At 35.0% G+C, this 25,913-nt stretch overlaps 1 protein-coding gene across 2 annotated transcripts in view; it reads left to right on the forward strand.

The window, feature by feature from the left end:
- The window catches only part of PDS5B (PDS5 cohesin associated factor B), a 182,770-nt gene that overhangs the window by 60,088 nt on the left and 96,769 nt on the right, over positions 1 to 25,913 (forward strand). For both annotated transcript variants that reach the window (XM_025364578.1, XM_025364579.1), the window contains exons 2-8: positions 976 to 1,102; positions 4,022 to 4,225; positions 10,448 to 10,534; positions 10,643 to 10,740; positions 11,371 to 11,497; positions 19,597 to 19,677; positions 25,073 to 25,213. In XM_025364578.1, the coding sequence (XP_025220363.1) occupies positions 995 to 1,102; positions 4,022 to 4,225; positions 10,448 to 10,534; positions 10,643 to 10,740; positions 11,371 to 11,497; positions 19,597 to 19,677; positions 25,073 to 25,213 (846 nt within the window). In that variant the 5' untranslated portion in view covers positions 976 to 994. The remainder of the gene's footprint in view (positions 1 to 975; positions 1,103 to 4,021; positions 4,226 to 10,447; positions 10,535 to 10,642; positions 10,741 to 11,370; positions 11,498 to 19,596; positions 19,678 to 25,072; positions 25,214 to 25,913) is intronic.

Genomic DNA, 25,913 nt, shown 5'->3' on the forward strand with positions numbered 1-25,913 from the left:
TTATACTATCAAAAATTGTGAGTCTGTTTCTGTTATCTGTTATTTCTGCTGGTTCTCCCTCATAGTTGCTTGGTTATTTTTGACTTGATACTGCTCATTGTTCTAGAAACATCATAGTGGGGATTCTTTGATATTTAGGATGAAGGCACCCTTCTCTAGGCAGGACTTGGATTTACTTATGTTAGGTGCTTGCGACTGTATTAACCGGGAGTCTCTTGAGTGCATGTTTTGAGATTCTCTGGGCCACTTAGGTCATGTCAACCCCAACAAGTGTGCAGGCACATGGCCAAAACTAATTACCTATTCCTTCCCTGTATTCGTGTTGCCCTTCTCTGTTTGGCACCAAAGCAGCCTTCTCAGCGGTTCCCCTCTAGGCGGGTGGGGCTGGGAAAGGAGGTGTTCATTTCTAGTTTACCTTCTCCTTTGCAGGTATATCTTCTTTGGGTAGGGTGGTGGCCTACATTAATGTCAGGAGAGTTTCCTCTTTGACTGTCTGCCTTAATAGGTGCAGATACACTTCTGTTCCCCTGGCCCTATAAGACCATCAAAACTGAATCCCACATTTGTCAGAATTGACAGATGCTTTCAGAGTGTAAGTAGCTATAATGTCCCAGTTGTTCCCACTTACTTCCCTGGATTCCTGTTTTCTCTTAGGTTTTAGTTTGAGTACTTTGTGGTGCTTTTAAAAAGTATTTATTTTTTATTCTTTTTCTCTAGCTTACTATTATTATTTTTAGTTGGAGGGTTAGGGCAAATAACAAAGCTTGCCACTGAGGAAATGAAAGTAAAAATAAGTTTTGTTTTCTAAAAATAGTTTTGGGAAATGTTCAATAGAGTGATTTTCATTAAATGGTAAATTACTGTAAATTAGGAGGTAGTTATAAATTTTGGTTGGTGGGGAAGGTTACCATTTATGTTTGTTAAGAATGTTTGTATCTATTTTTTGGTTTGCATCTAATAGTTTTCTTGTTTTAGGGGTAGAAATATTTCTGTCATGGCTCATTCAAAGACTAGGACCAATGATGGAAAAATTACATACCCGCCTGGGGTCAAGGAAATCTCAGATAAAATATCTAAAGAGGAGATGGTGAGACGATTAAAGGTAAGTAAAATTATGTTCTTTTGGACATCTGTGTAGGGCAGAGATCCCTTGTGGAAATCACATGGGGCTATAATAGATCTTGTTAGGGTAACTTGAAAAAGCAAAGCAAAGCAGCAAATGGCGTAGAAAAGATCTAAGGGAATAGAGTATATAAGGAACAGTGGGGATTTGGCTGTGATTAATGGGACAGCAGTTAGAAAGGTGAAGCTTAGATTTTCTAGGATCTTCTATATTTGGGTATAAAGAACAAGTCTACAATACTCATATTCCTTATTGTCTATACAAAGTTGTCTCCTTTCTCCTATATGGTTTCTAAAGACAACCACTTTAACGGAGTTTTAAATCTTTATACTGAGTAATTAGGCTGTGTACTACTTATAAGTTATTTTCAAAGTAGGTCAAAGGGCTTCACTTTTAGCTTCTTCCTTTGCTTCTGACATATAGTAATGAATCAAGATTGTTGGTGAACTTCTGTGGATGAGGCTAGGGCCTCTTCATATGTATTTGAATAATATTTTCACCTTTTCCTTTAGGGTGGCGGTAATCTCTGTAATTGTTAAAATGGATAAAGGAGCATAGTGTCCAAGGAGAATGTTAAGTTGGTCTATCAGTTAGTTTAGATGGTCTTTATTTTTGAGCATTTCCGATCAAGGTTGTGTCTACCTAGATATTTATATTCCTTGATACATTGTTATTTACCTGGATGTCAGAGTTGAAAAATGTTCCTAAATTAATCATTGAAGATCCAGGGCCTTAAAAACAAATACTCTTCTTTATTGCTACATGGTGTATAGCAATTTTTATAAGGAGAAAAAGATGCTAATGCTGTCATAAATTTCACATAAAGTCTTAAATATTGTGCATATATATTTATACCTAAAGTATTAGATTGTCAGACATCAGATGTTTATTCAAAGGAAAATCATCTTTGAACAGATTAAATTTACTAATAGGTGGATATTTTATCTAGTTGGGAACCGGTGTATATTTTATTAAGAATAGTCAAGCTATAAATCCCTTCTATATATGACATGCTTTATTTTCTATATATTTACCTTCTCTTGACCGATTGCATTTTTTGAGAAACTAATACATTTATTACCTTATATTTGTTTATACTAAGAATAAATGAGCATTCCTGTTGTTTGTTGAAAAACTAATCTTGAACTCAGAGCCTGCACTTAAACTGATTAGCATTAGTGTCTTTTAGAGATGTTATTTTTTGGAGGACTCATGAGTTATTAATGAGTTATATAACAGTATTTGAGTTGTGGACAGTAGAGAGGAATTCCCATTTTCTGGACCTTGAACAAAACTTTGTGGTTATTGTTGTTGGAATGATTGCCTGAGTACTCATATTTAGTGTTTGTAATATGCTTTCATTATTTTGTAGACATTTATGTCTGGCAGCAATCCACTTTTGTCATTTATTTTCCTAATTTATACTTCCTATTTTTAGCATCCTCCTTCTTAGAAAAATATAAAAAAATTATGTGGGATGATATGTACAAATACCCAAGTAAGTTTTATACATTATAACAATTTGTTAACATGTAAGGTGACACTGTTTATAAAATTTATTTTTTTCCTGTAACATTTTATTCAAAATATGTTTAATCTCTTATCTTTTGTTAAGAGATCTACAGAAATAAACAGTTCCATGCACACAGTTCTTTTTTACCCTTTGTGGTTTTTCCTAAACACGTAGGTAATCAAAGCATAAATCTTAAAAGTGATAAAATAAAAAAGTTAAAAGACCTGGACATCACACCCTTAATCTAAATGTAGTACAAGGTTGGAAGCATTAGTCTGCTGTTGGTTTTTGTAGAGATGGGATTGGTTCTGGTATCTGGCATAATAGAACTGAGAGTTTGCTTTGTGAGGAACAGTGTTTTCCACAGCTGCTCTGAGAATTCAGTAGAAATTGAGCCATTTATTATTCAGAAGTCTAGCTGGATGGCAAGTGGAAATCCTTGCTGCATAAAGGACCAAGACATTTAGCATTGATACCTTGTGGCCAGCCACACTTGTTGCCTAGTATTTGCAGCACCACCTAGTGGATGCTGGATGCTCACCTTTCCGTTGGAGTTATATTTAAATGTCAGTTCCTATCAAGTTAGGCAATTTTGTTTCATCTGAAGTAGGAATAGTGCAGACTGAGATCATCATTGTAATTACTAATTTTGAAATCAGAGAAAGCTCTTCTCAGAATTCATGGTGTACCATTCTATTTTCTATTCACCTTTTATAGAAGTATTTTTGAAAAAAGAACCATTTCTTTTAGCTTCCTTTGGCTTAACTCACATGTGCCACTGAATTAATGAATTATCCATATCATATTCTCTTTTACTGCTGCACAAGAAATATTTTGTTGGATGCTATGGTAGATACTTCATAGTAACTTTTCAGTGTTTAGGGATGCATCTTTGACATCCTTTCTTAAATAAAACCATGTGACTGGAGTGGTTTAATGGCTTAAATGGAAAATTAAATTATCATCTTAGGGTTTTCTTTAGGCATATACTTTTTCTTCTCATGAAAGGATTAGAAATATTATTTTTTAAAAAGATGGTATTCTTAAGGACTTATCCTTTTAGTCCAGTTGTACAAGTGAGACCAGAAGTTTCCACAAATATTCTGTTGGAATTCTTCCAGTGATGACTACTACATAAGGGCAGTTTAAACTTTAAAAATCTGGTTAGCAGATATTTTGGGTAAATGAAAAAATATTTTAGTAAATATTTTAAAGTTTACTTTGTAGTTTTAGGAGGATTGTGTTCTCTCAAGTAGAGACTTTCTGCAGAAAAATGAAAGTATATTCATTTGAAGTTAACCTTAGCAATTAATATGACCTTTATTTCACATGGCTGTAGTTTTACATGGAGCATTTCATTATTTGATTTTTTTATTTTTGTATAGATGGTTGTGAAAACTTTTATGGATATGGACCAGGACTCTGAAGAAGAAAAGGAGCTTTATTTAAACCTAGCTTTACATCTTGCTTCAGATTTTTTTCTCAAGCATCCTGATAAAGATGTTCGCTTACTGGTGGCCTGCTGCCTTGCTGATATTTTCAGGATTTATGCTCCTGAAGCTCCTTACACATCCCCTGATAAACTAAAGGCAAGTACTGATTTAAATAACTCCAAGATTGACTGATACTTTGATTTATCTTTCTAGCTAAAATAGGAGTTAAGGTATTTAGATGATTTCCTTGGATACTTTGACTTTAGCTACAGTAATCTTTTGCTAAACTTACGGTTTTTTTTAGAACATATTTTTGAAAAACTCTCTGGTCTTGAGGTTAAGAAGTAGATTAAAACAGTGTATACTTTTTTTATATTATGTTATCATTAGCTCTGTTTCTTTCATTATAATTTTGGAGGCAATTCCTTTTTACTTTCGAAAATCCATATTGAAGACCATGGCCATTATTTAAAAGACAATACCTAGTATAAACATGAGTTTGTAATATATAATCCTAATTTATTTAATGGAAGGTGTGACATAAATTGTTATGAAGAAAATGCAGGCCAGGCGCAGTGACTCAGGCCTGTAATCCCAGTACTTTGGGAGGCTGAGGCAGGAAGATTACTTGAGTTCATGGGTTTGAGACCAGCTTGGGCAACATAGCAAGGCCTTGCCTCTACTTAAAAAACAAACAAACAAACAAAAAGCCTTGTGTGGTGCTGTACACTTGTAATCCCCTAACTACCTGGGAGGCTGAGGTGGGAGGAGTGCTTGAGCCCCCAGGGGGCGAAGATTGCAGTGAGCCTAAACAGCACCACTGCATTCCAGCCTGAGCTGAGTGAGACCCTGTCTCTATTTAAAAAAAAAAAAAAAAAAAAAAATCAGTGAATAAAGTTTTAATGGAAAGATACAAAAGGCATGTATTTTTTGGTTACAGTAGTTGTAAGTAAAACTATGTAAGTGCAAATCTTTAAAAGATGAGAAGGGGAATAGCACGAGTAATGTTTTTAGGAAAATGCTGGTAGAAAACATGAAGTAATTGGAATCGTGCAAAAGATACTGAATGTTTCTAAGTCAGGTCAGGTAGGAATTAAAAACAGCAACAATAAAAGATAATTGTGGAGGCCGGGTGTGGTGGCTCACACCTGTAATCCCAGTACTTTGGGAAGCTGAAGTAGGCGGATCACCTGAGGTGAGGAGTTGGAAACCAGCCTGACCAACATGGTGAAACCTCGTCTCTACTCACAATACAAAGATTAGCCAGGTGTGGTGGCACATGTGTGTAACCCCAGCTGCTGTGGAGGCTGAGACAGGAGAATCACTTGAACCCGGGAGGTGGAGGATGCAGTGAGCCGAGATTGTGCCACTGCACTCCAGTCTGGCTGACACAGCGAGACTCTCAGGAAAAAGAAAAAAAAAAAAATTGTGGAAACTATGGATTAGAAAATGAGTCCATAGAAAGATTATTAATCCACAGTGTGAAAAAATGGCAGACAATTTGTGTTTATTTCACTTAATAAGTCTTGCTGTTACTTATGTGTCAGGAGCTGGATTTACAGTGGTGAAAAAAACCCAGGCATGGTTCTTAGACTCATGGAGTTCTTGATAATTGAAGTGAGGAATGTGCTTATTTGATCAAGTCTACCAAAATTCAGGTAGAGAATGTGCAACCTGTTTTGGGCATGCTTGTTTTAAATTTTGATTGGTAAAAGAATCTTAGGATGAGGGAGGTAGAGGGCAATATTTGTCATTTAAAGGTGGAATTGAATTGTAAGATTGGCTGGTCCATGTAATTGTATACCCAGGTACTAGCTTGATTTCTAAATGTGAATTTCTCATATGGAGATGCTTAATCGGTTTAAGGAATGATTCCATTTGTTTGATGGTGGCTGTGGCTTTCCCGTACTAGATGTCTTGTTGGCATTCTCATGAGGAGGAAGTCTAACTTGCCTCTCTTGGGGATCTTTCAGTTTGCATAATCAAGGACCTATTTCAGGGCTTTGGGGGTAACGAAAAGTTCTCCCTAAAGAATAGCTACATATCTGTTCTGTTTGTAACGGGACAATTTATGAAAAGACTGTAGAAGAGCTGAAATTAGGGTCTTTTTGCATTATTCCCTAGCTGAAAAATTGTAAGTATTTGGTTTTTCTTATGAATTTTTGAGTCTTATTCTAAATGCTTCTTTTTTCTTTTTGGAGGACAGTACTTAAAAATTATTGACTTTGAGGGTGCTTTCTAAATATTTAGGAGATTTCACTTAGTTTTGATCAGCGTCAGGTTCATATATATGTGTATGTATTTTGTCTATAGTAGTGTTGTATGCATATTAGAAAATTGTGATATTTGAGCCTTACTTTTCCACTTTCAGTTTGTTGTTGTCATCAGCAAACCCCTTTTATACAGTTGGCTTCATGTTTAGGCAGTAATTGGTGAGGTTATAAGTGACTGTTGTCTTTCCGTCGCCACATAGAGTCAATATGGCATGTATACTCTTTCAGCAATCCAGCAAGGGTTCATTCATAGAGAACATATTTTCCACAGTATTGCTATTAAAGTAACTTGTTTTAAGTAATCTTTTTTTTTTTTTTTTTAATTTTATTTTAGGTTCAAGGGTACATTTGCAGGTTTGTTATGTAGGTAAATTGCATGTCATGAGGGTTTGGTGTACAGATTATTTTGTCACCCAGGTATAAGTATGGTTCCCCATAGGTAGTTTTCCGATCCTCACCCTCCTCCCACCCTCTACCCTCAAGAAGATGCTGGTGTCTATTCTCTTCTTTGTGTTCATATGTACTCAATGTTTAGTTCCCAATGATAAATGAGAACATGCGCTATTTGTTTTTCTCTTCCTGTGTTTGTTTGCTTAGGATAATGGCTTCCAGTGGCATCCATGTTGCTGCACAGGACATGATCTCATTCTTTTTTATGGCTGTATAATATTCCATGGTGTATATTGAATATTTTCTTTATCTATTCTACTGTTGATTGGCATTTAGGTTGATTCCATGTCTTTACTATTGTGAATACTGCTGCTATGAACATACCCATACATGTGTCTTTATGGTAGAATGATTTATATTCCTTTGGGTATATACCCAATAATGGGGTTGCTGGGTCAAATGGTAGTTCTGTTTTCAGTTCTTTGAGAAATTGCCAAACTGTTTTCCACAATGGCTGAACTAATTTATATTCCCACCAGTAATGTATCAGCATTCCCTTTTCTCTGCAACCTTGTTAGCATCTGTTTTTTTTTTTTTTTTTTACTTTTTACTTATAGTCATTCTGACTGGTGTGAGATGATATCTCATTGTGGTTTTGATTTGCATTTCTCTAATCAGTGATGTTGAGCAGTTTTTCATATGCACGTTGGCCATACGTATATCTTCTTTTGAAAAATGTCTCTTCATGTTCTTTTCCCTCTTTTTTTTTTTTTGGACGGAGTTTTGCACTGCTGCTCAGGCTGGAGTGCAGTGGTGCAATCTTGGCTCACTGCAACCTCCGTCTCTCAGGTTCAAGTGATTCTACTACCTCAGCCTCCCCAGTAATTTTTATCACAGGCACTCATCACCTTGCCCGGCTAATTTTTGTATTAGTAGAGTGGTTTCACCATGTTGACCGGGCTGGTCTCAAACTCCTGACCTTGTGATCTGCCCACCTCGGCCTCCCAAAGTACTGGGATTACGGGTATGAGCCACCACGTCCGGCCTGCCTTCTTTTTAATGGGGTTGTTTTTTGCTTGTTAATTGTTTAAGTTCTTTATACATTCTTAATATTAGACCTTTGTTTGATGTATGGTTTGCAAATATTTTCTCCCACTCTGTAGGTTGTCTCTTAACTGTTTTGCTGTACAGAAGCTTTTTAGTTTAATTAGGGTCTGATTTGTCAATTTTTGTTTTTGTTGCAGTTGATTTTGGCATCTTCATCATGGAATCTTTGCCAGGTCCTATGTCCAGAATGGTGTTTCCTAGGTTATCTTCCAGGGTTTTTATAGTTTAAGGTTTTACATTTAAGTCTTTAATCCATCATGAGTTGATTTTTGTATATGGTTTGAGGAAAGGATCCAGTTTCAGTCTTCTGCATATGACTAGCTAGTTATCCCAGCACCATTTATTGAATAGGGAGTCCTTTCCTCATTGCTTTTTTTGTGGTTTTGTTGAAGATCAGATGGTTGTAGGTGTGCAACATTATTTCTGGACTTTCTATTATGTTCCATTGTTCTGTGTGTCTGTTTTTGTACCAGTACCATGCTGTTTTGGTTAGTATAGCCTTGTAGTATACTTTAAAGTTGGGTAATGTGATGTCTCCAGCTTTGTTTTTTTTTTTTCTTTCTTTCTTTTTTTTTCTTTTTTTTTTTTGCTTAGGATTGCCTTGGCTGTTTGGGGTCCTTTTTGGTTCCACAGACATTTTAAAATGGTTTTTTTTCTAATTTTGTGAAGAATGTCCTTGGTAGTTTGATAGGAATAGCTTTTCATTCAGTAAATTGCTCTTTGGACAGCATGGCCTTTTTAGTAATATTGATTCTTCCTATCCATGAACATGGAATTATTTTCCATTTGTTTGTGTCATCTGTGGTTTCTTTGAGCAGTGTTTTGTAATTCTTTTTGTGGAGATCTTTCAGCACCCTGGGTTGCTGTATTCCTAGGTATTCTTTTTGTGGCTGTTGTGAATGGAATTATGTTTTTGTGTGTGTGTGTGTGTGTGTGTGTGTGTGTGTGTGTGTATTTTTTCTTTTTTTTTAAGACAGAGTCTGGCTGTGTCACCCGGGCTGGAGTGCAGTAGCACAATCTCGGCCCACTGCAATCTTTGCCTCCTGGGTACAAGCAATTCTCTTGTCTCAGCCTCCTGAGTAACTGGGACTACAAGCACATGCCACCATGCCTGGCTAATTTTTTGTATTTTTAGTAGAGATGGGGTTTTACCTTGTTGGTCAGGCTGGTCTTGAACTCCTGGGCTCAAGCCATCCACCCGCCTTGGCCTTCCAAAGTGCTGGGATTATAGGCTGAGCCACCGTGCCCAGCTGGTATTGTGTTCTTGATTTGGCTGTCAGCTTCAACATATGTGGTCATCATTATGTGGTGAATCACATTTTAAAAGTTTGTGAAGATTGTTATGGCTTATTATGTGGTCAATTTTAGAGTATGTGCCATGTGCAGATGAGAAGAATGTATATTCTGTTGTTTTGAATGGAGAGTTCTGTGGATGTCTGTGACGCCCGTTTGGTCAAATGCTGAGTTTAGGTCCTGAGTATCTTTGTTAGTTGTCTGTCCCAATAATGTAATTCCGTCAGTGTAGTATTAAAGCCTCCCACTATTATTATGTCATTATCTATGTCTCTTCATAAGTCTCTAAGAACTTGCTTTATGAATTTGTGTGTTCCTTTGTTGGATGCATATATTTTTAGGATAGTTAGGTTTTCTTGTTTAATTGAACCCTTTATCAATATGTAATGCTCTTCTTTATCATTATTGGTTTAAAGCCTGTTTTGTCTGAAATTAGAATAGCAACCCCTGCTTTTTTCTGTTTTCTGTTTGCTTGTTAGATTTTTCTCCATCGCTTTATTTTGACCCTATCAGTGTTGTTGTATATGAAATGAGTCTCTTGTAGACAGCATACAGTTGGGCCTTGCTTCTTTAACCAACTGACCACAGTGCATCTTTTAATTGAGGCATTTAGTGTGTTTACATTCAAGGTTAATATTGGTATGTGCTCATTTGGTCTTGTCATCGTGTTGTTAGCTGGTTATTATGCAGACTTGATTGTGTGGTTGCTGTATACAAATGTAGATACAAATGCAGATATAGTAAATTAGTCAAAAATATGAGATGGGAATAGATTTAGAAAGATAGGGAAAAGCAAGTAATTACAATGATTAGTAGGAAGCTTGACAAATTGACTTCTAAGAGTCTGAGCTTCTCTGTGGTATCTATTGTATTGTCATTTGGCAATTACAAAAATTGTTTCCTAAACTGCTTTTGCTATTTAATTACCATATATTTTGCTGTTCCAGGAGACCTGATCAGCTCTCAGTCATTGCAACACTTTTTATTCTAAAAATAGCATAAATTTTAGCTGTCTCAGTTTTCAGGTCTATTTGTTTATCTTTTGTTGTAAGATGAAGTTTTTTGACTTTAAGATTATGGTAAATGATTTACTGTTTTCCTATGAAGGATAGTAAGATATTTAATGTAAGATATTTAATGTTGTTCATACAGAGATGTACTTTAAAAAAATTTTAGCCAAATAAAAATTTTTTCTGGCTCTTTATAGTTTATTATGATATGTACACAGGAGTGCTGAATAAATTCTAGGGATTTCATGGATATTTTCATTTAGTGTTCATAATCTGAATGGCACTTTGTCTTTTTTTTATTTAAGGATATATTTATGTTTATAACAAGACAGTTGAAGGGGCTAGAGGATACAAAGAGCCCACAATTCAATAGGTATTTTTATTTACTTGAGGTAAGCAATATCTTGTATCTCGAGATGACATTTTAAACTGATTTTTTTGTTTATATATTTTTACTAATCAAAATGTTTAACTTTCACTTTTTTACCTCTTATATTTAGAACATTGCTTGGGTCAAGTCATATAACATATGCTTTGAGTTAGAAGATAGCAATGAAATTTTCACCCAGCTATACAGAACCTTATTTTCAGTTATAAAGTAAGTTTATTTTATTAAGTATGTAACATTAAAAAAAGATAACAAATTTTGAACATGTAGGTGAATCTGCATAAACTGTTATAATTAATATTAGAAGGCTAAGAGATGTAACTTTTAACACAACTTAAATTTATTTTTATACATGTTTCAAAAATGAATAGAGCTTGATTTTGTATTTATATGTAATTATTGGTTAGAGGAATGGCATAAGGCCAATGTAAAACTTTTTGGATTGCATTATTTGTCTATAAAAAATACATACTGACTTCTTAATGCATGTGGCTATTTGAGCTTTTTGTGTATTCTTTAAAATTATTTACTAGAATTAACTTCAAAGCAATTCAATTTTCTGAATTTAAGGCAGAACTGAAGTTACTTTTGATGTAATTACTTTTGATTGTGAGACTGGTTAAAATTAGGGAAAAATAATTTAAGAAATGTAGCTTAAAAATACAATTTGTATACTATTGTATGATGTGGGAGAGAGGGAAGCTTTAAATGAATATACGTAGAATTTTATTTAATATTTTAGTATTATTTTTGTGAAGCATAATGCTTGTCAGTATCATCTTAAGAGTAAATCCTGTATATCTCAGTTGTAATTGAAACAAAATCTGTTTTGAATTTCAGCAATGGCCACAATCAGAAAGTCCATATGCACATGGTAGACCTTATGAGCTCTATTATTTGTGAAGGTGATACAGTGTCTCAGGAGCTTTTGGATACAGTTTTAGTAAATCTGGTACCTGCTCATAAGGTGAGTAACAATATATACTGTAATGTGTCTAATGCCTGTTAATAGTAAGGCTTAAAATTTGTGCTTAGGTTCTAAATATGGCTTATCCTGCTTTAACCTTTTAGAGAATCTATTGGTTTAGTTATATTAATACATATTTATTGTGTTTAATGTGTAATAAAAAGATACACTTAGTCACTAGTAAGAAATTGTAGATTTCATGTAATAACATATTTGTTTTGATTCAGTTGTGTATAGAGTGTATTTCAGGGAGTGAGTTAGTAGCTACTTAGATGCTGTTACATAACTTACTTGTCAGAAGATGGAACCGAGTAGAGCCATAACTAAAAGATGGTGATAATGTAGATAGAGAGGACTGGTGAAATTTAAAGGGAAGTCTCTACTAAATGGGAGAGGAGTAATATGTTGGTGACAGTGTTTTTTGCCTGTGTGATGTTAAGATGTTATGTTTCTGTGTTTGTGTGTGTGTGTGTTTGTGTTTTGATTTTAGGAAATGACTGAATCTCCAGTTAGAAATACGGTTCTGTAATTTAGAAGGCTGTGGGTTAAGGAGAGGAGGACAGGAATCACCAGTGTAATTATCTGTGCAAATATAAGACCTCTCTGGCAAGATACAGTCTCAGTGTAGAGCTATGCAGGATTGACACAAATAATGCTTGAGTGAAAATGATTTCATAATTCAAAAATCAAACTCTTAAAGAAAACAGTGTCTGAATCCTGAAACTTAGCAGACACTACTAATAGCAAGATTAGAGCTCAGAAATTCAGATAATATATTTATTAAATAAAATTCACAGGTCCTGGTGTGCTGTGGGTTCCTAGTCAGCTGCCATCTTGCTCCTTTTCCCACCTCTCACTCCTTCCTGTTGCACCTTCTGAATGGAGCACACCATGTGCTGACTCTACCCAGACCAGCCTCACTTCTGCCTCTGGTGACCACAAGAGGGAAGGGGGAAGCTGGCAAGAAGATCTGTAGAGGCTTGTCCCATTGTCTCCTTCACCTTGGTGCCCATATCTAGTTATAATCCCTGTTAATCCATTTTTAAAAATCAGCCTGGGGCCCAGCTAGTGACTTCCCCTGGACAAACGAACACCTGTCCTGATGCCACAAACTCTACTGCCTGTGTGCTCAGGTGAGAAGACAGAGGTTATGAATCTAGCCACAGAATGCCCTAGGGAGGAAGGCTGAATTCCCAGGGGGAGACCTGCTAAGCCTTTCAAATGGGCTGTGCCTGACTGGACTCTCAGCCTAGCTCTCTGGAACCCTCATCCACTTGTCAACTGTGCCAAGGCAAACCCTCCTAGACACAAATCCAGTATCTAGCTTGGCTTTCTGCGCTGAGCAGCTGACTACCAGAGCCATCTGAGGTCTCCATCCATCCATTGTCATGGAGAAGACTGTTGGGGAAAATAAACCCACCCTTCCTGATTACACATTTTCTCTTTGGCCTTGTTGTGGGGAGAGGACCTGTAGGTACTTCCAGAAACTAGAATCGTAGGATCTAGTAAACCAAGTACTTACGGATTCAATCTTTGCTTAGTCCATTTAGCTTAGGGTGGAAATTTCTCAAGGCAATTACTGTTTTGCAGCCCTTTGCATAACTTGCATAGCTCCTTGCAGTTTAGTGAATGACACTGAATAAAACATTCTGACAAAATTTTTTAAAAAATTATAAATACTCTTGAAAGGATTAATGATAAAATGTTTAAGAGGTAAAGAACTAGACATATTAAAGGAGAAAATTAGTAGAAAAACTCATTAGGAATGAAAAATGGCTGGGTGCAGTAGCTCACATCTGTAATCCCAGCACTTTGGGAGACCAAGGCAAGTGGATCACCTGAGGCCAGGAGTTCAAGACCAGCCTAACCAACATGGTGAAACCCTGTCTCTTCTGAAATTACAAAAATTAGCCAGGCGTGGCAGTGTGCGCCTATAATCCCAGCTACTCAGGAGGCTGAGGCAGGCGAATTGCTTGAACCTGAGAGGCGGAGGTTAGAGTGAACCGAGATTGTGCCACTGCACACTGAAGCCTGGGTGACACAGTGAGACGCCGTCTCAAAAAAAAAAAAGAAAGAAAAAGAAAAGGAAAAATGGCCACCGAAATAGAAACCTTGATTGAATTGTATGTAAAAGATATTTAGAGAACTGGGATAGATGTGAGGAAATTATACAGGCACAGTGAGATGAAACATGAAAGATAAGGTCTGACATATTTAATAGTGATTTCAGAATAACAAATAGAGAATTGAGAAGAGATGATATTCGAGTAGAAGTTAGCTTAAAATATTCCAGAATTGGTTAAAGCCATTAATTTATGGAATAGTGAGAAAAAGTACCATGACTAGAGTGAAAAAAAAAATAGAGGAAATCCCTGTCCTGGCCCGTCCTGAAATTATGGAATTCTGAAAGAGAAATCATGTATAAAGCACCCAGAATGTAAAGGCATGGCCCTTACCAAGGAATGAAGGCTAAACTGATTGCTGACTTCTCACTTGCAGTGTTAGAGAATAAATGTAATCTTATGTAAAATACAGTGGTTTAATGGAATTAATAAGTGATATGATCCTGGGATAATCAGGAGCATTTTGAGCTATTAAATTTGAACTTTAAATGAACCATTTATGTTAAAATTTTAAGGATTATAATAAAAGGAAGAGTTACAGTAAATGTAAGTGGCCTATATTTACCATGTAAGACAGGTTCTCAGACTAGATTGAACATAATCTGGGTGGTTATTTTTACTAAGAAATAAAACCAAAATACGTTCACAAAAGGTCAAATATAAAAGGATGGAAAAAGTACTTGCCAGGCAAGTGTAAACCAAAAGAAAACCAAGATAGCTTATATTAGACCTAGTAGTCTTTAATGGATAAAGAAGAGCTTTATATAATAAGAAAAGATTCAGTACTCAGGAAGATTTCTAAACTTCTATGCACACAGGCTCAAAATATATAAAACACAAAGTGAAAGAATTATGGACAGAAAGAAGCAAATTCACTACCTGTGTTCCGTTTTAACATGTGTTTTAGTGATTATAAATCAGGTAAACTGAGTTTATAAAAAGATTGAGGATTTCAAACACAAAACTGCTAATTTAATGACAAGCATAATTAACAAGAAAATTCACTATTTGTGTTCCATTTTAACATGTATTTTAGTGATTATAAATCAGGTAAACTGAGTTTATAAAAATAGGATTTGAAACACAAAACCAGTAATTTAATGGCAAACATATAATCTGACAAAACATTGTCATAATGGCAGTTAAAATATTTAGAAATGATAAGTGATACATATTAAAACTTACAGGATACACTTTAAGTGTAACGTCATGGCTAAATGTCCATTTCAAGGAGTAATAAAAATGTTATGATAATAAATTATACAAGGAAGAAAATAGTGAAGAAATGAAATTAGTGAAATAGAAAACACAGTGACATTCCCTCAAAACCCAAAGTTAGTAATTTGAAAAATGTATTAAATAAGCAAATGCTTGGAAATCTCGATCACAAAAAAGGAAATGGTATCTATGTATAGTTTTAGAATGAAATGAGAAACAGTGAACATGAAAAAGATCAAAAGACAATTCCATGAGGAATATTTTACGCTAACATATTTGAAATTAGAATAAATTCCTAGAAAATATAACCTGGGAAATTTGTCTTGAGAGAAAATCAAGACAAATAGCCTACAACCAATACTTTTAGTTGGTTTTAAAAACTCTGCCTATAAAACAAAGCTCTTTTTTTCAAACAACAATAGCAACGATAGCAGCAGCAAAAATAATAACAGCAGCAGAACTCAAACCAACAACAAAAGGATCTGTAAACCCATTACCAGGATTTTTCTGTTGATCATTTAAGTGGCAAATATTCCTAACCTTCAGCACACTTCCAAATTATAGAAAGAAAGGACTACTCCATAACTCATTTTATGAGCAGAGAATAATCTTCCTAGGGAAACCAGGTGCAAACCAAGCAAGAAAAAAAAATAGGCTAATTGATTTCCAATATAAAATAGTAATTTCCAGAATGATTTAAAATACTGTTGATAATCACCAAATTGGCTTTATTTTAGGAATACAAGGATGGAGTAACATTAAAAATGTTAATGATAGACTAAGATATTTGTTTAATAGATCAAAGAGAAAGACAAATTTTAATAGATACAGAAAAAGATGGATACAATTCATTATAATTTGTAACTTAGCAACTTTGAAATAGAACTTAAACTGATAAGGAGATAATGTATGTTTCAGTATTTAATGGTGAAATGTTGAAGCATTCTCTTTGACGTGAGGAACATTGTAAAAATATTGCCTCTACTCAGGCAAAAAGGCAAACATGCTTTTAAAAAATTTGGTATTATTTATATTTATATATTTTGAAATATCAGTAGCTTTTGGGGTACAGGTGGTTTTTGGTTACATGCATGAATTGTGTACTGGTGAAATCTGAGCTTTTAGTGCCCGTCACCTGAGAAGTGTACATTGTACCCAGTGTGTACACAATGTGTTTATCTCTTGTCCCTTCTCCACCTTCTGATTCCCTGTAGTCCATTATATCACTCTGTGTGCCTTTGTGTACCTATAGCTTAGCTCCCACTTATAAGTGAGAACATACAGTATTTGGTTTCCCATTCCTGAGTTGCCTCGCTTGGAATAATGGCCTCCAGCTCCATCCAAGTTGCTGCAAAATACATTATTTCATTCTTTTTATCGCTGAGTAGTGTTTCATGGTGTATATATACCACATTTTCTTTATCCACTCATCAGTGGACAGTTAGATTGGTTCCATATCTTAAGCATGCTATTTTTAATCCACATTATAGTAGGTGTATTACATTAGTGGAATAAGACAAGACAAATACAGTATACAAGGATTAGAAAGAAGAAACTAAACCGAAATGTGATTGTGCAGAAAACACAAAATGGTGTACAGACAAATTTATAGAAAATATAAGAACATTCTAGAAGGTGTGAGACAGATACAAAAACATAATTTCAAACATTTTTCATTTGTAACTTTAACAAAGATGTAAGGTACTTAGAAATTTAATCGTAATGTGTATCACCTTTATGTTGAAAATTGTTATAATTGACTGAAAAGCGTAATAGAAAACCTACATATGTTGAGAGATTTACTGTTTATGGAAGGGGAGACTCAGTATCATAATGATGTCAGTCTTCTGCATACTGATCAATAATTCAATCAAAAATAGAAACCAAGGCCAGGCTCAGTGGCTCTCTCTCGTTATCCCAGCACTTTGGAAAGCCAAGGCGGGGGAATCACTTTGAGCTCAGGAGTTTGAGACCAGCCTGAACAACATGGCAAAACCCTGTCTCTATGAAAATTAGCTGGGGAAGTGACGCATGCCTGTAGTCCCAGCTACTTGGGAGGCCGAAGTGGGAGGATCGCTTGCAGGGAGGTCAAGGCTGCAGTGAGCCATGTTCACACCACTGCATTCCAGCCTGGGTGACCAAGTGAGACTCTGTCTCAAAAAAAAAAAAAAAAAAGAAAGAAACCGATAACATGTGCACTTGTGTGTAATTTGACAAGATGAATCTAAAATTGACATGAAAGAGCAGATGACCAATAATAGCCAAACAGTTTTAAAGAAGAATAGGAAAACAGGGACCTAATCTTGACATTATTTTCATGTGCCCCTTTGGCCATAATCAGTCAGTGATAGACAAAGGGACATATGGAAATAATGGAGAATTTCTTAATGGAAGCATCCTTATATAGAAGCTGAGAGAGTGGGTATTACGTTATCAAAGAGGGAATAAGAAATTATTTAATGAATGGTTTTAGGACAGTTTAGCACTTATATGGAAAATAATGAAAATTAGATACTTACTTCAGACCATACATAAGAATAAATTACAGGTGGAATAAAGGTCTAAATCTGAAAAGTATAATTTTAAAAATTTTGTTTGAAAATAAACATCTTAACCTCAAGATAGGAATGAATTTCTTAAAGATACAGAGAGCAACTCCGTATGAGAACAGCATTGATATATTTGATTACATTAAAAATAAAAGCTATTTGTGGTACCCAATATGTGGAATTGACCTGTATCTATCAATGGATGAGTGTATAAAGAAAATGTGGTATATGTATACAATGGAATATTATTCCAGCCATAAAAAAATGAAATTATGTCATTTGCAGCAACATGGATGGAACTGGAGGTTATTTTGTAAAGTGATATAAAATGAGAACAGGAAGACAAGTACGTTTTCACTCATGTGGGGGCTAAAAAAAGGTCTCCTGGAAGTAGAGAATAGAATGGTGGTTATCAGAGGTTGGGAAAGGAACTGGGGAGGGGAGGAATGAAGAGAAGTTAAGGAGTACAAAAATACACTTAGAAGGCATAGTTCTTTCTAGTTTTTTATTTTATTTTATTTTATTTTATTTTTTTTTTTGAGGTGGAGTCTCACTATGTTGCCCAGGCTGGAGTGCAGTGGCACGATCTTGGCTCACTGCAACCTCTGCCTCCTGGGTTCAAGCAATTCTTCTGCCTCAGCCTCCCAAGTAGCTGGGATTATAGGCATCCGCCACCACGCCCGGCTCATTTTATTTTTATTGGAGACAGGGTTTCGCCATGTTGGCTAGCCTTGGTCTCGAACTCCTGGCCTCAGGTGATCCACCTGCCTCTGCCTCTCAAAGTGCTGGGATTACAGGTGTGAGCCACGGTGCCTGGCCTCTTTCTAGTATTTGATAGTACAGTAGGGAAATTATAGTTAACAATAATTTACATTTCAAAATAGCTAAAAGAGAAGATTTTAATGTTCCCAGGACAAAGAAAACATAAATATTTGAGGTGATGGATATATCAGGTACCTTGATTTGATTATTACTCAGTGTATACATGTATCAAAACAGCACATGTACCCCCAGAATAAGCACAGTTGTTACATACATATCAATTAAAAAAAAATGAAAAATGTCTCCATACTTTAAGACACCATAAATACTGTGAAAAGACAAATATAGACTAAGGTATGTTATACATGTACAGACAGTTCCTGACTTAATGCTTTGACTTACTTTATGATGGGTTTATTGGGTTATTGAATGCATTTTGACTTACTATGGGTTTATTGAGATGTGACTTCACCATAAGTAGAGGAACATCTGTAATTGACGAAAGTTTAGTCCGTAGAGTCTATGGAGAAAATCTAAAAATAAATAAGAGCAAGACTAAACAGCCTAATTGAAAACTGGCCAAGATAGAATTTACAGAAAATTACTTCTCATTTACATAAGGAGACTTGTACAAGACATAATGTCAGTGAATAGGAGAATCAGTAAAGAATCTGTAGTATATCATATCTAAACAGCAGTTAGTATGAATGAAATAATAAAATACAAGCATTAAGGCAGGTAAATCTAAAAATATGCTGAGTAAAGAGTGTGTGTTTAAGGATATATACAGTGTTCCTGTTCTCTGGAATATGTTTAAACTGGAGTAGTGACTCCATTTTTTTATCTTTACTTCCTTGTATCATTATCAAAGTCTCTGAGAAACATATCTTCTTACGATATTTTTTCTTGTTGTCTTCCCTCCATACTTTACTATTTGTTGTATTTTCTGTTGTATCCTTCTACTTACTTGTGCTCTGAAATGTGTTTGAGTAATCTGCTTTCCCACAGCTGCTGAAAACTCCTTTGTCCTTCCCTGCCTATGGTTCCCCATCGCTGCCCACACTAGAACATAGTTCATTCTCTTAGGATGTTTTGGTTTTTTTTGGACCTGGAGTGGAACAACCTGTGTTTGTAATTAACTGATTTGATTTTGGGACTAGATCTAGAATGACTCTATCTAATAAGCATTTATTAACCATTTCTATGTGGTTTACATTATGTTATGAACAAAATAGGAAGAGAATATAATTATCCTTACATGGATGGAATCTTAGATCCAGTAGGCCAGTTAGTCCTTAAAAAGAAAAGTGGTTTTGCCTTCTCTCTTTTATTCCAGTTGAGTCTTAGTTTTTTCATTCATTTACTCAAGAGTAGCATTTTGAATACAGGTAATATTTTGCTTTTCATGTTAGAGATATATAATATAGACACTGTTTATATTTTTCAGAATTTAAACAAGCAAGCATATGATTTGGCAAAGGCTTTACTGAAGAGGACAGCTCAAGCTATTGAGCCATATATTACCAATGTAAGTCTTACTTGTAATTGGTTGTCAGAAGGATTTAACCGAAAATTTAAAGACTTGCTAGAAGCAAAATTTCGTCAGATAGTATATAGTTTTAAAAACAACAAATTTGTGTTGTTTTAACCCTTAAGTAATATATTTTCTTTCTCCTTCTTAAAATTATTCTTGCTTAATATTTTTTGGAAGGCTTGCTTTCATCCTATTTGTTCTTTATTTTCTTTCAAATTACCTGAGAACTTAAACAGTTTTATTTTGGTTAGCAAGATATTCTGTTTGTTTCTACTGATAGAAATAGAGTTAAATGTAATTAGATAAAACATGTGGAACTTTTCATTATTCAGAGACATTGCTTACAGGTTTTTGGAGCTTAAATTGATTTGTACAAGAAGAAGATATGAACTAATATTAAGACCTAGAAATTGAAGGCAAGTATGAATGGCAGTAGTGATTTAGTAAAAGTTGCTTATCTATTGCTATTCCTGGGGTAGATTCCATATAAATCTATCTTTTCTGAAAAAAAGGAACAATTGTAATAAAATGAGCCCTTTCAGTATCACCCCAAATCTACTTACTTATGATTGACTATCTTGTATTTATTTTTAGAAGAAATATTTTTTAGCTGCTAGGTTCACTGACAGAAGTTTATGGTAAGTTTTATTTTCTCTCCACAGTTCTTTTGAGTTGTACAGATTTAGGTGGCAGTATTCATATTATATTCTATGTGAATGGTGCCTCCTAGAATACAAATGTAGAGTACAGTGTTAATGGTGCCGCTTGGAATTGTATAACAGTACAGTCCTTCCACCTGCTTTTCAGTTTCACTCACCTCCAGACAAGTAAAGGATATAAATTTGCATTCCTGAGTAAAGTAAGAAAGAAAGCCTTTAGTAATTACTTATGCATTCTCCTAAAATTTATTGAGGGAGAGTTTTTCTTGTAGTATACACAAATTTAAAGTCAGTGTATGAAATATATCATGAAAAGATGTACTTTGAAAACTAACATACTTCATAAAACAGTAACCTAATAAATTCCAGCTTTTGTTTCTGGCTTATAGCCTTAGAGAATCCTAAACATACGATGATTTGGAAAAGTTAATTTAATTTGTAAGGAAATTGTTTTGAAGGGTAAACTTTCAGAAGCTGTGGAATCAAATTCTGTAACCTATCTTAATTGCTCCAAGATTGTCAGGGAACTTCAAATATTGGTTTCTGCAGTTTTTAAGCTATGGGTGTTGGCTGAGATAAATTGGTTGGATTGAGTTTTTTCATCATTGGCTTAGTGGCACTTGAAGTGTGTAGACCTAGACTTAAACATTCTGTAATTATCCTTTTCCCTTGCTTCAAGTACTTCTAAATGACTATTTGCATGGGCCATTAGAGCACACTAGGTGAGCTCCTCCTGGTGGCCATTTATTTAAACTCATATTGCCAAGCCAGTTTCTTTTTTTCTCTTTTTTTTTTTTGGGCAAATTGGGGGGGAACACATCTTATTTTGGTTTCTTTTTCTGGCATTAAAATAAGAAAAGATCACTGTACCGTATTGATATCTCTACTCTGATTGGGGAAAATCAATATTTGATTGGGGCAATTAAAAGAACAAATCCACAATAGATGATGAAACTTATTAGAGTTAGGTGATTAGGTTCGTTACATGGTTTTCTCAAATTTTGTATGTTTGAAAATATTTATAATAGAAGTTAAAGAAAAAAAGGCTGAGGAAATATTTTTAACAATCCCAGAATACATCAAGGTAAAAACATTTCTTTATCACTTATACCTTGTGTTAATTTCCTGTTATTCTTGCGTGCAGAAATAGAATCCTTCCCCTGTGAACTCCCCAAACTTTCATATTGTATCTATATCGAAAGCTGGGGAGCAGGGGCCAAGCAGAGTGTTCTGAGCACACATTGAATTATATATACTTTCTCCCAGTACCTTGTCCACTATTTTCTTATTTCTCCCTGTTTTCTTATTCCTTGCCTTATTTGAAGGTTAGCTAAGAAATAAGAATTGCTTTTTCCCTCCCTTTAGTTCCTTTATGTCTGCTTAGGTTTCCATTTCAAACCTTTATAATTACATATAAAATCACTTTCTAGTGAACTTAATTGTCTTGTAGTAGGGTAAAATTAGTTCAGTGTTAGAAATCATTCTTAGCCCTTTTGGACTTACAGTTGAAAAAGCCATTATTTACTGATCTTCCTAGTTGAGAATTAGCAAGTAAAAATAGGAGTAAGATACTGAGATAATAACCCTACTTCTCTCTCTTTTCTGGTTTTCATTCACACATACAGACACATTCTTTTTTTTCTTTTTTTATTTAATAGATAGTGTTTCTTACATATCAAGACTTAAGAAATCACTGTGGTAGTATAGGTTATTTATTTATTAAATTTTTTTGTTATTGTTGTTTGAGACAGAGTCTTGCTCTGGCACCCTGGCTGGAGTTCAGTGGTGTGATCTTGGCACACTGCAACCTCTGCTTCTGAAGCTCAAGTGATCCTCCCACTTCAGCCCCCTGAGTAACCGGGACTACAGGAATGAACCACCATGTCTGGCAAATTTTTCCTTTTTTAAAAAACTTTCTGTAGAGACAGAGTTTCATTCACCATGTTGCCCATGCTGTTCTTGAATTGCTGTGCTCAAGCATTCCTCCTGCCTCAGCCTCTCAAAGTGTTAGGATTATAGGCGTGAGCCACCATGCCCAGCCTAGGTTATTTTTTTAAAATAGAATTTGTTGTAACACAACAACCTAGGAAGCTGAGCAGCACATATATATTTGTTTAAAAGGTAAAATGGAATGTCAAGAACAAAAAGTACATGGTGATAATTCTAAAAATTTCCTACATGCATCATTGTTAATGATGTTATTTTTCACCAGTTCTTTTTTCTATCACAAATTTTAGGATATGGCAAAAAATTATTTTGTTGGACTGAAAAAAGTACATCCAATCCTTGTTGGAATAGGTAAAATTTGGTTAAATTGCTTAATTCCACTGAGCCTCTGTTTTTGCACCTGTAATGCTTGGGTGGTGGTAGAGAATGTGTTATTTAATGTGAAAGCACTTTGTAATTAAAATTAGCCATGTATATTTAAGGTAGAATTTATTAATAATTTTTAATAATTTATTTATAATTAAAGTAGAATTTATTACTGACTGGTGACATCTTTCATTAGGAGGCATTTGCTGTACAAAAAAATTAATTTGTAGTATATAATCACCCATTTGTAAATGAAAGAATTTTAGGAAGGAAATATTTTAATCAACTTTAAATCTGCCTCCACTAAATTTTCAGCCCTTAGGAAGGGCTCGGATTGTTTTACCCATATTTGTATCATACTGTCTTTTGCATATTTTTTATTCATTTACCAAACATATATTCTGTGCCTCCTCTGTATCAGGCACTGTGCTAGGTAGGCTTTTACACACTGGAGAAGACCAACTTGGTCATTGTCTTTTTGGAGATTATAAAAGTGTTCAACACATGTTTTTTAATGGAATTTGTGAGAAATTAAACCAGGGAATGATTTTTTTTTCTTAATTTTTCAAATAAGTTTTTCCCAGACTGTTAGAAGATGATGATGGTTTGACCACTTTGGTGGTGAGATTGGGAAGGGTTTTTGTTCTTTATTAAGGAAAATACTATTTATTAAATAGGTAGTATTTATTTTACTATGTGTTAAGCAGGAGAAAATTTGTGAATGGAAGCAAAAAAGCCACTTTATTTTCAGCCTGAGTAAGAATTTAACCTTTGATGTCATGAAATTCTCTCCTATAAAATTGATAAATAGGAAGGACAAACAAGTTCGTTTTAAAACTAATAAAGAAAGAATAACAAAATACAATTTGTTCTTCTTTCTTCAAAAGTCACATAAAAACAACGTAAGAAGTAAAAGTAAGCAGAAAAGACAGAAATATGAAATCCTCCACTTTGTACTCTCAGTATAGAAAGTTAAAGCGTAATCAAGCCAGTTGTGCGTTAACTGTCACAGAAGAGATTAGGGCAGCTTGCATGGTATAAAGAATCCTTGACTCCTTCTCCCCTGAGACGCAGGAAACCATGAAGGATATATGGCGGGGTATGCTTTTGGTTAATTTTTTATGTTTTTGGAAAGTTTTAAATAGAAAGGAACTTGACAGTTATGCCATGCGTCTTTACCAATTTCAGTAGTAATATGATAAATGATCTGAGTGTGGAAACTAGTTAGAGCGAGCTATATGGTAGGGAAAAATTGTTTAAATTTGGATTTTCCTTGTGTTTGTGTGTGCTTTTAATTGGATTTTAATTAGTGTTGTAAACCCTGTAGATATGTACACATCAGAACGTAAAGGAAGACAAAGGATTAGAAAGAGGTAGTTTTTCATCAGAAGTAAAAAATTACATATTTCAAACATAGAATTGCCTTCTATGAAAATGTAAGAAGGCTGTATCTATGGGATGATGTTTTCTTCTGTATGTACTAAGGTGAACAAGCTATTTTCCCTCACCCTTGGGGAGATTAAGACATTGTTTTAGTCAGGGTTTTCTAGAGAAATAGCCAATAGTGAGTGAGTGTATGTATATACAGACACACATACACATATATGTGTGTGTATATTCACACATAGTGTATAAATACACACACACACTGAGAGACACATGTATATGTATGAGAGGGAATTTATTAGGGGAATTAACTTATGAGATTACAGAGTCTGAGAAGTCCAAGAGTAGGCTGTCTGCAAGCTGGAGAACCAGGGAAGCCAGTGGTGTTACTCTCAGAGGCAGAAGGCAAGGCCTGAGAACCTAGCAGGGGACTGGGCTGCTGGTGCAGTTTCTGGAGTCTGAAGGCAGGAAAACCTGGAGTGCTGCTGTCCAAGGATAGGAGATGAATGTCCCAATCCAGAAGACAGTGAATCCTTTTGCCTTATTGGGCCTTCAAGCCTATTTGGATGATGCCTGCCCATACTGAGGGCAGATCTTTCCCACTAAGTCTACAAGCCAATCTCCTCTGCAAACACATCATTGCAGACACACCCAGAAACAATACTTTACCAGCTCTCTAGGTATTTCTTAATACAGTCAAGTTGACACATAAAATTAACCATCCAGAAATATACACAAATAATAATATAGGATAGAATATAGTCAGTATTATAATGGGGAGCAGAGTATATTTGAAAAGTAGAATGTTTATTGAAATGTTTCGGTCTGTTTTATTGTATACAAGATGGATTCCATGTTTTATCTTTTCCTGTAGCCTGTACTGGTTTCCCATGTAATGTTAGAAAATATTTTGATATGCCTAATTTGATTTTGTATAAAATAATGATGAATTTGGTCAAATAATTACGATTTTGAAAACATTCATCTTGTCTCTGGTTTTTCTACTAATGATAGGCTTTCTTTCTCAAAAGTTTTTTAATCAGGTTCTGATGCTTGGGAAAACATCTATCAGCGATTTGTCAGAGCATGTCTTTGACTTAATTTTGGAGCTCTACAATATTGATAGTCATTTGCTGCTCTCTGTTTTACCCCAGCTTGAATTTAAATTAAAGGTAACTTGTAAAAATAATATGATTCTGCCAACCAAGTTATTAGCAAAGAGCATTATTTATAGCTTTTTAATTTTTACAATAGTTTTAACTGAATGTAAGAGATGAAGGGGGAGTATTACTATTATATCTTCACATATTTGTGCCTTGTCTGTCTGTGAATCTTCAGTGCCTGGCAGGTGCCTAGCAAATAGTAACTGCTTAATAAATGATTAGTAAGGTTAGCAAGATGGTATTTTCCTCCAGATATTTTCCAGATAAATTCTAGGATGTGACTAACTTTTGAAGTCTTAGCTATACATCAAGCTTATGTTTTCAAGGCGCAGTTTATAGTAGTTCCCTTGACCACTTAGGCCATAAAAATAGTTTAGAGTTTGTTATCCACATAGTGTGAAATGCTTTCCCTTTATGCATATTATCTCATGGTGCTTATGTTGCAAGTTTGTTTGCTTTTTATATAGTTCTGTGAATTTTTTATTTTTTTGAGAGGATTTTTTTTGTTTTGTTGCCCAGGCTGGAGTGCAGTGGTGTGATCTTTGCTCACTGCAACCTGTGCCTGTCGGGATCAAGCGATTCTTCCACCTCAGCCTCCCGAGTAGCTGGGACTACAGGCATGCGCCACCACCTCTGCTAATTTTTGTATTTTTTGGGTAGAGACAGGGTTTCCCCACGTTGGCCAGGCTGGTCTCAAACTCCTGACCTC

Source organism: Theropithecus gelada, chromosome 17 (genome assembly GCF_003255815.1).
Source record: "Theropithecus gelada isolate Dixy chromosome 17, Tgel_1.0, whole genome shotgun sequence".
NCBI lineage: Eukaryota > Metazoa > Chordata > Mammalia > Primates > Cercopithecidae > Theropithecus > Theropithecus gelada.